Source organism: Mustela lutreola, chromosome 1, assembly GCF_030435805.1.
Source record: "Mustela lutreola isolate mMusLut2 chromosome 1, mMusLut2.pri, whole genome shotgun sequence".
NCBI classification, from domain to species: domain Eukaryota; kingdom Metazoa; phylum Chordata; class Mammalia; order Carnivora; family Mustelidae; genus Mustela; species Mustela lutreola.
Window position 1 is genome coordinate 106233172 of NC_081290.1, and position 13529 is coordinate 106246700.

The following is a 13529-nucleotide window of genomic DNA, read 5'->3' on the forward strand; positions in this document are numbered from 1 at the left end:
ACAAAAATTTTATTTAAAAAAATCCACAATACAAAATTGGTATTAGTTAAAATCCATTTATATTTGTAGAAAATCCAACATCTTATCAATGTTGCACTTCAGGCTGGGAATAAACAGCTTGCTGGATGTGATGAACCATCTGAGCATTCACTAATTTCTAAGAAGCACCTTGAGTAACTGAGATCAAAAGGAAAAATAACGGTGACATGAGTTTTCTTCTGGCCCTTGGGTGAGATATTTGCCCTTTATGTACCATTATAATTTCATAAATTATTACTAATAAATATACAGATTTTATAATTGGGAGGGACACACCATCAAGATCATTTTGCTGATCTCCCTCCAAGACAGGAATCCTTCTATCACTCACCTGTGGGGTTGAAATACTCGCGATCTTGGAGAAATCACTACCTCCCAAAGCACTTGTGCTTTATATTCTGCGGAAACCTTCCTCTTGGTGACTTTGCCCTGTTACTAGTCAGAATACAGTTAAACATTTTCCATAGGACAGCCCTTCCGTTATGTCCACCTAGAACCTTATCCCTCTGGAATTTTCTCTCTTGTCTCTATTTTTCACATTTACATTTAAGTTCCCCTTCCACATCTCCTTGCCTTTTTCTGCACTTAGAATATCTTAAAATCTGCTGTTTAAAATCTGCACTTAGTATCTCCTAAAATCTGCTGTGCACTCTGAGCCGAGTGAAAGGCAAGAACAACAATTTGAATTTCTTAGTGTCCTTAGCCATGTAGCAGCGAACCAAGATTTACTTTATTTCGGGACAATTATATCCACTAGACACAACCTTTGTCCCCAAACACCGCATTCACTTTGCACAAGCTTGTTGATCTCACACCTAAGTCAGCTTTTCTTGAACCCTCATTTGAACAAACAAACATTCATTCTGATCTGCGGATATCCTGTGCGGCGTCAGGAAGGGCCGACCTGGGCAGTGCAGGCTCAGTTCGCCCGCCACCACGCTGGAGATCTGGTTTCCTTTTTTTCCTCGGAGTTTACCAAGTAACACAAAAAAGCAATTCCTGCTAATCTCTTAGACAATGCATGGGGTGACTCTATTCCAGGAAGCTGGTTTCATCAAGGTAACAAAAGAGACCACCGAGACCAGAAAGGAGGCTGGGGACACCGACACAAACGTGGCATTCAGGTAACCCCCCGGGGTGAGGGTGGAGAGCCCTGTCCGGTGAGGAATGCGCCAACGCCAGCGGCTCTGCGCCCCGGCGCGGACCAGCGCGGGAGTTCGGGCTGGGGGAGTGCGTGTCACCACGTGCCAGAGAGGCGGGGACAGGGCCCGCCTCTTATCTGTAAAGGGCGTAGGGCCGGATCGTGGAGTTTCAGAGCTGACTAGCCAGAGATAGTGTTGAGAGACAGAGAGAAAGAGAGAAAGACTGAGACTCACGTGGACACACTCAGAGACGCAGAGACAGAAACAGACAGGCGAGGTGAGAGATTAGCAGGCTACGGTTTGCCAAACCCAGCGAAGAGGTCTGGGAGAGGGAGGGTCCCGCAGAGACGCAAAGTCCAGGACTCCGGAGGGGCTATTTCCTGCAGCTCCGTGGGGACTGTCTCACGCCGTCTAAGTTTGCTCTGAGGGAATTTAGCCCCAAGACAGGAAGAAGAGGTGGGGTTCTCTTGTGAGAGCGGTTTTCGTTCTTCCTTCCTAAAGAAATTGTTTGGTTGGGGCTTTCTATCCTGGAGGAACCTGTGTCACCACGCTATGCAAATCCTGGGACTTCTGCAAACCTGGCTCGGGAGCAGTTGGCCCCCTGCCTGGCTGGGCGTCCCAGGGCTCCCGCAAGGCCCTGCTCCCGGGGTTGGCCGGTGGGTGGCCCGCTGGCCTTTATCTCTGTCCCCCTTTGTCCTCTTTATCTTAGGCTCTCCAGGAGGCCCGGGGGCCCACTCAGCTTATCGCTCCCCACCCCCACTCCACCTGCACTTCAATGCCCCGCAGGTCGCGGGCTGCTGCTCTTCCGAAGGCGGCGGAGGACCAGGGGCGCCCTCGTCACCGCTGACTCGGACCCGCGTGGACCACGCCTGATCGGTGCGCCCAGAGCGTCCCGGTGCGCTTCAGCCCGTTTCAGGTCCTCGAGAGGCAGCCCCGGCCGGGATGGTCCCGGGCCGGGCGGTGGCCGGGCTCCTACTGCTGGCGGCCGCGGGCGTCGGAGGCACGGCGCTCGGGCCCGGGCTCGCCTTTAGTGAGGATGTGCTGAGCGTGTTCGGCGCGAATCGGAGCCTGTCGGCGGCGCAGCTCGCTCGCCTGCTGGAGCAGCTGGGAGCCGCCCCCCAGGAGGGTGTCGCCGAGCCCGGCCGGCTGCACTTCAACCAGGTACGGCGGGGCCCCCCCGCGGCCCTGCCAGGCTCTCGGTGGCGGTGAACTTTCATTTGTATGAGAACACTCTTTGTTTGGGAGAAGTGAGGGAGGCAGAATAGCGTGGCATTTTTCAAGCGTGAGGCGGTGACTCATGGGTGGCACTTGGTTTTCACCACACTGGGCTTTTCTTCCACCGGGCTTTTATAAGCTGGTGTTGTTGAGGGAGCTAGAAGTGGCAGTTTTACTCCTGATGAGCTGAGAGGTCCCACGCTTGTGGTTATACAATTTCAGAGAAGAGTTTATTAAGTAGTTGAGGGCTGGAAGCACCTTATGAGGTGGTTTTCTATTGGAACAGCGGACCTAAATCTTCCTTGCAAAGATAAAGGCTCACAACCCGCTCTCATCAACAGTTGCTTGATGGGGAAGAACTGCCAAGGAGATACGATGCAGTTGTCTTTCCTGGGTGGGTTTCACGAGGCTTATAGAGCTGGGGGGTCCATTGCACAGAGATCAGGAAACAAAGGAGGCCCTGACCAAGATCACATACCCAGTTGGTGCCTGGACAGGGCTTAGAGCCTTTGTTTTTAATCATTGGTCAGGTCAAGTGTTTGATTCTAATTTTCATTCAAAATAAAAAATGTATTTCTCAGTATGTATACACAGTATTAGCTAGACATTCGGTAAGGCCTAGAATACAAGGACAGCCATGAGCTACCTGGGAGAATTTTAAGGTCATACCTATTAGTAAGTTTCCAAAAAAAAAGATGCCATTATAGATTCCTAGTCACCTCCATAATAAAATATTCTGTGATTGAGTATTTCTTAAAACTTCAAGGTAGGCAAAATGTGCTATTAGCATCCTTCGCAGAAGTCCTCACCACTTCTAAAAATTTAGTTCACTCAGTGCTTTGATTTTTTTTTTTCCTTCTCCTCTTGTTCCAGTGACAACTGATGATGAATGGCAGTATGCAGTATTTTGCATAGTGTTTGCCACTTCTGGGCGATATGTTAGTTTCTCTTAGAAAAAGTGTTTGTTTTCAGATGTTTTGGGAAATACTGCATACTATGTATTCTCCACTCAGGAATTTAGGATCCTGATATCCTAAGATACCTAATCTTAGATGCCCGATAGGGAAACTTTAATCAGGTGAAATCCTTGCTAATAAAACTATAGCTAGGTTGGCATTCTTTTTATTAGAAATATCTTACCTCAATTAAAACATACAATAATTGGGAAGTAGAACTTTCTGATACCATGGGGTGGATGGGGGGTTAGAGGGCAACCTGCCTTTGATCTAGAAGGGTTTTATGGTCTGCTTATATAAGTTCTTTAGTAAACCATGTACAGTTCCCATTCTGGCATGATACTGCCTTTGGTTTAATGTCTGAGAACTTCTATGTTGGAAGACTGAAATGCTCCCATAGTATATAGCTATTTTAGAAAATAAAGCAAACACCTTCCTAAGTATTTTCTGTCTAGTTGCAGTCTCATTTCAATTAGGGGAAATAGCTGACTAAAGTATTCTAGGAGGAGTAGGGGCGGTCATATGCCTGCAAAGGAGTGTGAGGATTTCGCTTGCAGCTGCGTATCTGAGGTCCACACATTGTTTTCACTTAAATTATCTCCTTATCATGTCTGGAGGGGTAGATGAATTATAAGGTGACAAAAGACCCCTGAACCATCTGTTGGCAAAGACACTGGAAAATATGCCTAAATTTTTCAGGAAAATCAGATAACTTTATTAGCGATATGATCCCTGGTTTATGAGTAAGTTGGATGCCTCAATAAGTAAATTATAGGTATGTGGACACCTTGTTTCTTATTCTCATGTTTGCATATTTAACTGCCTTCATTATGGCATCAAAAAGAGAGAGGAAGAAGCTCATAATTACTTTGGAAACAAAGGCAAGCTGAGGAAAGTTTATCATGTAATCAGTTCTAACAAACATCAACTAAAAAGTTCTAAAGAAAACAATAGTCATAAGTTAAACGGTGACAAATGAAATGCCATTAGAGAGAATCTACTAATTTGCTGGCATTCAAATCTGCTGCAGCAAGACACCATCCAATTTGGGACAAGATTTAGAGCTATTAATATTTCTATTTTTTAAGAAAGACTTATTTATGATTTGAGAGAGAGAGAGAAAGCAAAAGCACAGCACACATGAGTGGGAGGGACGGAGGGAGAGAAAGAATCCCACATGGAGCCAGCACTGAGTGCAGAGCCCATCAAGGGGCTTGATCTCACCATCTTGAGATAGGATCTGAGCTGAAACCAAGAGTGGGCTGCTTAGCTACCCAGCTGGCCCTTAATATCTCTATCTTAAAGAATGCAACTTCAGTTTCCCCGCCTGCCTTAAAGTAGAATAAATAATACATGGGACTATTGTGAGAAGCCTGACTTTCTGACTTTGAATAAGGCTGGGAAAACAGAATTTATTTTGATGAGCCAGGGATTTATTGGATTTTCTGAGCGATCTATTTACAAATGACATTGTTCCTTTGGATGAGGGCTGTGATGTTTCTCAGGTCAGCTTTTCTCGAGTAATAGACTAATGTGCCGTGGAATTTTGTTAGACAGTTTTGGAAGGGGGTTTCTAACACCTTTTTTCAGTATCCCTACATACTATTAAATTAAGTTGTCAGTGTAGGAGATGAAAGTGGCCAGAGTTCAGACTGGAAGCTACAGAACAATTGAGTTTTATCTTTCTGCTTCTTGTGGTTACTGAGGGTACAAATAGCTGGTAGAAGAGGTGACCCCAGCAATGAGAGGACGGAACTCTTTGAGCTAATTGAGTCTTTGGGGCCCCAGGATTGGGTGTAAGTCTGATCTCTCTCGGGGGGGGGGGTTCTTGGAATAAACAGGGGCACCCCAATTGAATGAACACCCTGGCTGATTGATATAGGGGACTTAAGAATAGCTTCAGTGTTACCTTTTGTTTGTCCGATGTTCTTCTCTTCTTCTTCAGATATTCTTTTCTCTTCATTTTCTTTTCAGAAAAACCCCTCACCTCCTAGTTCTTAGGTGTAGACACTGGTTAAACAGCTTCATAAAGGAGGAGACTCTCATCCTCCAAATGGTAACACGAAGCTGCAGGAAATGGGTCTGTTCAGATAAGGCAGCCCTGCAGGGAGGGTTAGTAGGGGAGCTGGAGACATGGGGGTGGGTGTAGGAGGGGGGCATGCGAGGCGACCTTTGTTTCACCTATCACCCAACCCTATGCTTTTACTTCTCTCTCTTAACTCTTCTTCTTCTTCTTCTTTTTTTTTTTTGCAATGTATCTTGCAGCACATCTCCTGCTTTTGTTTTTCCTTTTATGTTGCTACACCCTGTTACCTGGACCTTGTTTTTAAACCTCTTCCAATTCATACCCAATCTTCCCAATGCAACACTTGCAGTATGCCTCTCCCCTTTCAAAACTCAGCCACGAGCTGGCTGTCTCTTTGCTGGTGAGATTTAAATCCCGAGACTGGCATTCAAGGCCCCCATCCCTGCTTTAAGATGCCAACCTACCCCTCCAGACTTAGCACTAAACTATTAGCTCTTCTGTGAATCCATCTGAAACTTCTGCACAGCCACTTCCTAGCTCATTATCTTCCTTGTATCTTTCCCGTTTCCAACTAGAAAGTCCTTTTCCTTGAATTACCCTATCAAAATTGTACAGTTTTAAAAGAAGGGCTGAACAACTCCATAAAACCTTTCTGGGACATCACAGCCAGGACCAATTCACTGATTTCTCTCCTTTTTAATTCCTACAATATTTTTTATTATGCTGTTTACACTTAACTATGCATGTGTTCAACAGATACTTTGAATGACTACTATATTCTAATTAAAGTGGTAATTTTAAGAGTAGAAATCTGATCATATCACTCCTTTTACTAAAGCAGTTCAACTCCTTCAAGATAAATGTCAAATTCTTTAATGTAGCTAAAGCCCTTTTAAGATCTGGTTCCTGAATATTCCTCAAGCCTTCTCCTTTGCCACCACTGTAGTCTTAATGGACTGCTCATAGTTCCTGGTTCTCCGTGTATATCTGCCGATGTTTCAGCTGCCAGTTTAGACCTTATTTCTTCTGAAAAGTCTTTCTTGATCGGCTCAGGGGTTTAGTAGGAGCCCTTCTCTGTGATTCTATGTTAATTGGTGCCTGTGTAATCAAAATATATATTGGCAATTATATCATAATATTATAAAATGTAAATAATTTTATGCATTACAATTTTCTGTTTATATGGCTCTCCCCAACACCCCTCCTCCCAGCCCCAACCCCTGCAACCAACACAAACACAAATGATTTTAAAAAAATTGAAGGGAATGACCTGACTCATCTCTAGGGGCTGGTATAGTGCCTGGTATACATAACACACATTTTCTGCATGTTTTGAGTGAATGAGTGAAGATTGTTTAATAAGAGTAATACAGTCTGGGTTCTCCCATTGCATTACAGTTTATTGAGGGAGGTATGACATATGCATACATAATTATAATCATGCACAATAGCATGATATGTCTAATGAAAGAATTGCAAATGAAAGTGGAATAGGGATCAGCCATGTGTTTCATAAAATTCACCTGCATGAGAGTGGAATGTGTTGGGTTGGGTCTAGACGAAGTCAGAGAGGAGACTGCTGTTGTTTGCTGATGTCATGATTGTTGGAGCCTGGAGACAGAAGGTAGCATAAAGGCTCTGTCTCTTGCAGAAAAGCAGGCAAAAAATCTCCCTTCCCCCAGTAAATATCTTCTACTTCATTCTTTTGCCTATAGTGTCTTTGATTCTTGTTAAATCTTTTCCTTTATTAGCTTCCAGCCTAATGATGCCAAAGGGAGAGGCAGTGAGATAACTCTTGGCTTTTAATTTTACTGGATGGCAGCATGTAGCCAACAGAAGAGGGGTGTGTGTGTGTGTGTGTGTGTGTGTGTGTGTGTATGTGTGTGTGTGTTCATTCCATATGTGTTATATGCATGGTGTGTTGATCTCTGTTGTACTTTTACTTGGGGTGGGGGTAATGGTGGGTTAGATGACATAGGTTGTGGGGATCTCTGACATGGACAAAGGAGAGAAAGAACATCTGTTCTTTTTCTTCTTTTTTTTCTTTTGACCTTCATGTTCTGAGAAATGGTGGGGGGTAGATCTTCCAGGAATGTCTTCCAGCCTGCTTGTTCAGGTGAGAAATGAAGGGTGAGACAGAAGGGCAAGACAGAGGGTGAGGCTGCATTTAGGTCTCTGGTTGCTTTACCTTCAAATAATGTATCTGTTCTCACCTATTATATCCCTCTCATTTAAGTTGAGGGTGTATAGTTAGATCATTGTTTTCAAGAGGTTAAGGAAGTGAAGGGCACTTGTAATTCATTTGACTATGACTGTGATGTAAAGAGTTTAGCTTGCCTCCATGCCTGTTATGATTGGGATCTGTATGGGAAAATGCTCTTTAGTCTTTCCATATCTAACAACCCCAAGAGTCATATGCACCCTTTTGTATATACCATAAATAGTTATATCTGGGAATTTACTGGTCTTTCACTATGTGCCGTATCTTTTTTTTTTTTTAAAGATTTTATTTATTTGACCGAGAGATCACAAGTAGGCAGAGAGGCAGGCAGAGAGAGAGGGAAGCAGGCTCCCCACTGAGCAAAGAGCCTGATGCTGGCTGGATTCCTGGACACTGAGGTCATGACCTGAGCCAAAGGCAGAGGCTTAACTCACTGAGTCACCCAGACGCCCCTGTGCCCCTTTTAACCGATTTATTTGTATTATTTCATCCTCACAGCAATTCTATGATAATAGCACCAATATTATCTTTATTTTACACAGGAGAAACATGTGGTACAGAATGGTTAAGTAACTTAAACAGTGTCACACAGTAAGCGGTAGAACCTCAAGGCAGTCCTAAATGCTACGCTGTTGTGGATGTTTTGATTATAGTCTTGAAAATCATACTTTCTTTAGCCTGAGCAACTATTACTTCAGATTTTGAACTATGAATAGAAGTTATTCATCATTGATCACAACCAGCTTATCCATAGCTTAGTCACATGAAGGGAACTGTGCCAAGAGTGTAGAAACGACAGTGGTGATGATGTGTCCCTTTCCTCAGAGCTTCGAATTGAAATAAGAAATAAGACAGAAACTCGTGAAAGGTGCACAAGGCAAAACCGCATAGTTAAGTAATCACTGGGGCAAAGACAGTGAGAGAGAGCATTAGGCTGGCTGTGATTCACCATCATATGAACACTGCTGAGGGCCTGTGCTGCTGGTTTAGAAGGAAGCAATGAAGGAAGAGTAGGTGAGTAGAATTCCTAACTCAGACCGCGCAAGTCTGCTCTGCGAGGGAGCTTGAGCTCTCACACACATGAATGGGAGAGGGCAGAGGTAAAAACTTTTTTCCTTGGTAGGGGTAGATCTTTATTCCTCATGAGGGATGTTCAGAGTCGAGTAGCTGGGTGGGAGGTTTGCAGGCTTTATGCTTTCCAGGAGTCATGCCATATTCCTGTTTCCTGAAGAGACCCGTCCAGGGAGATGCTAGGACTTCATTTCTCCATCATAAAAACCCATTGCTTTGGGTGCCTAAGTGGCTCAGTCGGTAGAGCGACTGCTTTCAGCCAGGTCATGATCCTGGAGACCTGGGATCGAGTCCCGCATCAGGCTCCCTGCTTAGCAGGGAGTCTGCTTCACCCTCGGACTCACCCCTGTGTCCTGCTTTCTCTCTCTCTGTCAAATAAATAAATAAAATTTAAGAAAAACAAAACAAAAACCCCATTGCGTTTCAACTGTGACTGTAGTTTAAAAGTCTTTATTTTCCCCTTTAAATTTAATGTACGTTGAATCCCCTATGTTACCTGTTTCTTTTGGTGATGGTAGTGGTTGGGGGAGAAAAATAGGACTATAAATAGGAATGGAAAATGAGGCCTGAAGTTGAGAGGGATTGATATTCCTCAGGGAAAAGAAAAGCAACCCCTTTATGAAGGCAGCTTAATGTGGTTGGTAATAAGGGTCTGCGAGTTACTTATATTCAGAGTGGCATTTCCTCAAAGGAGTGTCCATATTGCTAGATGCAAACAATTAATATTAGGATCATTTACCATGCAATTTATTATTAAAAAAAAAAAAAAAGAATGTTACTGAACTCGAGACTACCTAAGAAACTGTAGTTTTCAGAGTTTTCCCATCCCCAACTCCAGATAACAAACAGTAGGTTCCTGCTTGTAATTGAAACTAATTAATTTATTCTCAAACTATTCCCAGTTGTCTGTTTCAGGAGCCAAATGGGTTTGCCAGGTCTTGCGATTTATTTTATAAAGAAATGAAACTAACATTGAATTACCTTTGTGATGATGGGATTTGGGAGCATAGAAAATCTCTAGAATAGAGCCTTGTTTCAACTGGTTTCTGTCTCCTTCCAAAGATCCTCTGTTGTTTTTCTTGGCCTGGAGTTTACAGAGAGCAAAACAAAAATCTGTGAATCTAGATCAAAGGTGTTAACCTGAAAAGTAGTATTAAGCCTTCCAAGTCCAAATATCTAATACCTTGACTTTTTTTATTACGAAGTGAATGGCTAGAGAACAAAAACAGGTGTGCATTGATAAGGCCTGAAGGCTTTAGTTCCACGAACCCAGCTTAAAAATAATCCAGAGTTGCCATCGATTTATTTGGTGAGCTCCTTAGATTTCAAACTGGAGTAGAGAATACAACATAATGGTTAACAGTTTGGCCTCTGGAATCAAACAGACCTGGGCTGAAACTCTAATTCTGTCACTTATTAGCTGGGGAATCACAGGCAAGTCATTTAACTTCCTTAATCCTTAGGTTTTACACCTGTGAATTGAAAAAATGATCCTTACTCATAGGTGGTTGTTTGAACTAAAAAATAAGAAAAATAATAACATTGACTGAACAATCACTGTATTTCAGACACTTAAATATTTACTGCATTACGTGTAACAACTCAAAGATTTTTGTCATTGCCTATATTACTTCAAATATTAAATAACATGTAAGAGTACATGTAAAACACGTATGGCCTGGCTTAAATATGTGCTCAATGCATAGTTATTATAATACTATGTTACTTGGTATAGCTATACTGTTTTTAACAAAATTGTCTTTTACTGGAGGCCTGAGTACCCCAGGGTCAGTCAACTTACGGAAAGCACTGCTCTAAAAAGACAGCAAGGATTAATGAAATGAAAAGTTCAATGAGAAATATGTCAGTCTAGTGCTGGTTTCAGTGTTAGTTTCCATGACAACTCTCACCTCAAGAGTCTTTTACCTTTTGCCTCTGCTTCCCTTTGATCAAACACTCCTGATAAATTCCTAAAAATGTAAACTTTAGGTGTATAGGCTAATGGGATGCTATTGGGTATTTCAGACCATGGGCATTTCCTCTCCTCCAGATTACTTCTGAGGCTACATTTAGGAGTTAGCTGTATTTTATTACTCTTGTCCAAAATTTACATCACTACTGAAATGTGAATGGTAGGGAGTCTATGTTCTATTTCCAGAAATTCATGTAATTGTGGTTTGAAGTTTATATTTACTTTAGGATCTCTGTATGGGTTTTACAAGCTGGCAGAATCCAGGGCCCTTCATGTCAGCTGGCCTTGTTTGTTGAAAGCCAGTAAGAGAACAGGGGCTGCTTTGGTCTCACTGGAATAAGTGAGAGATGAAAGGTAGCCCAGACTTCAGGTGAAAGGGAACAGTAGAATCCGTAGGCTAATTCTGAGTCGGGTCACAGATCGATCCTGCTTTATACACATGTGTAAGAAAACACAGTTTCTTTTGTCGAGGAATGAATGCTATTGATGCTACCAGCTGATTGAGTTTGTGTATCAAATCGTGATCCAGTTCTCTTTAGGATCAGGAACCTCAGAATTTAGGGATATTCTTTGCTTATTTCACCTACATACCGTAATGAGAAAAGCGAGACATTAGCTCTGTTCCTAATTTTGGGATGAATGCCAGTCAAGGAAGTACTCTATTTTTAATTAAATTAATTAATTAGTTAGTTATTTTAGGGAGAGGGAGAGAGGAGGGAGAGGGGCAAAGGGAGCGGGAGAGAGAGAATCTTACCTGCGGTGCTCCATCTCAGGACTCTGAGATCAGGACCTGAGCTGAAATCAGGAGTTGAGTGCTTAACCAACTGAGCCACCCAGGCGCCCTCCCTCTCTTTTTTCAGTTAAGGAAATACTCTGAGTAGGACCTTCACCCTAGGAGAGGAAGCAGTTTCTGTCGTAAGGGGAATGAGGCTAATATTTTCAGAGGACTTACCTTGTTCCAGGCAGCATGCTCAGTGCTTCTTAATACATCATCCCGTTAACCCTCCTAATCTTTTTTTAAATTTTTTTTTCATTTATTTATTTTCAGCATAACAGTATCATTATTTTTCACCACACCCAGTGCTCCATGCAATCCGTGCCCTCTATAATACCCACCACCTGGTACCCCGACCTCCCCCCCCACTTCAGACCCCTGAGATTGTTTTTCAGAGTCCATAGTCTCTCATGATTCATCTCCCCCTCCAATTTACCCCAACCCCCTTCTCTCTAACTCCCCATGTCCTCCATGCTTTTTGTTATGCTCCACAAATAAGTGAAACCATGTGATAATTGACTCTCTGCTTGACTTATTTCACTCAGCATAATCTCTTCCAGTCCCGTCCATGTTGCTACAAAAGTTGGGTATTCATCCTTTCTGATGGAGGCATAGTACTCCATAGTGTATATGGACCACATCTTCCTTATCCATTGAAGGGCATCTTGGTTCTTTCCACAGTTTGGCGACCGTGGCCATTGCTGCTATAAACATTGGGGTACAGATGGCCCTTCTTTTCACGACATCTGTATCTTTGGGGTAAATACCCAGGAGTGCAATTGCAGGGTCATAGGGAAGCTCTATTTTTAATTTCTTGAGGAATCTCCACAGTGTTCTCCAAAGAGGCTGCACCAACTTGCATTCCCACCAACAGTGTAAGAGGGTTCCCCTTCTTCCACATCCTCTCCAACACATGTTGTTTACTGTCTTTCTAATTTTGGCCATTCTAACTGGTGTAAGGTGATAATCTCAATGTGGTTTTAATTTGAATCTCCCTGATGGCTAGTGATGATGAACATTTTTTCATGTGTCTGATAGCCATTTGTATGTCTTTATTGGAGAAGTGTCTGTCCATATCTTCTGCCCATTTTTTGATATGATTGTCTGTTTTGTGTGTGTTGAGTTTGAGGAGTTCATTATAGATCCTGGATATCAACCTTTTGTCTGTACTGTCATTTGCAAATATCTTCTCCCATTCCGTGGGTTGCCTCTTTGTTTTCTTGACTGTTTCCTTTGCTGTGCAGAAGCTTTTGATTTTGATGAAGTCCCAAAATTTCATCTTCGCTTTTGTTTCCTTTGCCTTTGGAGACATATCTTGAAAGAAGTTGCTGTGGCTGATATCGAAGAGATTACTGCCTATGTTCTCCTCTAGGATTCTGATGGATTCCTGTCTCACATTGAGGTCTTTTATCCATTTTGAGTTTATCTTTGTGTATGGTGTAAGAGAATGGTCGAGTTTCATTCTTCTACATATAGCTGCCCAATTTTCCCAGCACCAATTATTGAAGAGACTGTCTTTTTTCCACTGTATATTTTTTCCTGTTTTGTCGAAGATTATTTGACCATAGAGTTGAGGGTCCATATTTGGGCTCTCTACTCTGTTCCACTGGTCTATGTGTCTGTTTTTATGCCAGTACCATGCTGTCTTGGTGATCACAGCTTTGTAGTAAAGCTTGAAATCAGGTAACATGATGCCCCCTGTTTTATTTTTTTTTTTCAACATTTCCTTAGCGATTCGGGGTCTCTTCTGATTCCATACAAATTTTAGGATTATTTGCTCCAGCTCTTTGAAGAATACCAGTGGAATTTTGATTGAAATAGAATTAAAAGTATAGATTGCTCTAGGCAGTAGACACAAAAAGATGGAAGACCATTCCATGCTCTTGGATTGGAAGAATAAACATTGTTAAAATGTCTATACTGCCTAGAGCAATCTATACTTTTAACCCTCCTAATCTTACAGGAAGGCCAGTCTTAGCTAGGTTAAATACCTCACTCGGGGCGGGGGTGGGGAGCACCTGGGTGTCTTAATGGGTTAAGCCTCTGCCTTAGGCCCAGGTCATGATCTCAGAGTCCTGGAATTGAGCCCCGCATAGGGCTCTCTGCTCATCA

At 42.8% G+C, this 13529-nt stretch overlaps 1 protein-coding gene across 3 annotated transcripts in view; it reads left to right on the forward strand.

Annotated features, from left to right (window-relative positions):
* Positions 1 to 1024: 1024 nt before the first annotated feature.
* Positions 1025 to 13529, forward strand: part of SLC39A8 (solute carrier family 39 member 8) — an 83957-nt gene continuing 71452 nt past the window's right edge. Inside the window, exons 1-2 of one of the 3 annotated variants that reach the window (XM_059172114.1) lie at positions 1025 to 1163; positions 1891 to 2342. In XM_059172114.1, coding sequence (XP_059028097.1) covers positions 2124 to 2342 — 219 coding nt within the window. In that variant the 5' untranslated portion in view covers positions 1025 to 1163; positions 1891 to 2123. Of the gene's footprint in view, positions 1164 to 1316; positions 1459 to 1491; positions 1638 to 1890; positions 2343 to 13529 lie in introns of those variants that run through there. The other 2 variants (XM_059172099.1, XM_059172109.1) reach the window with 2 other exon arrangements.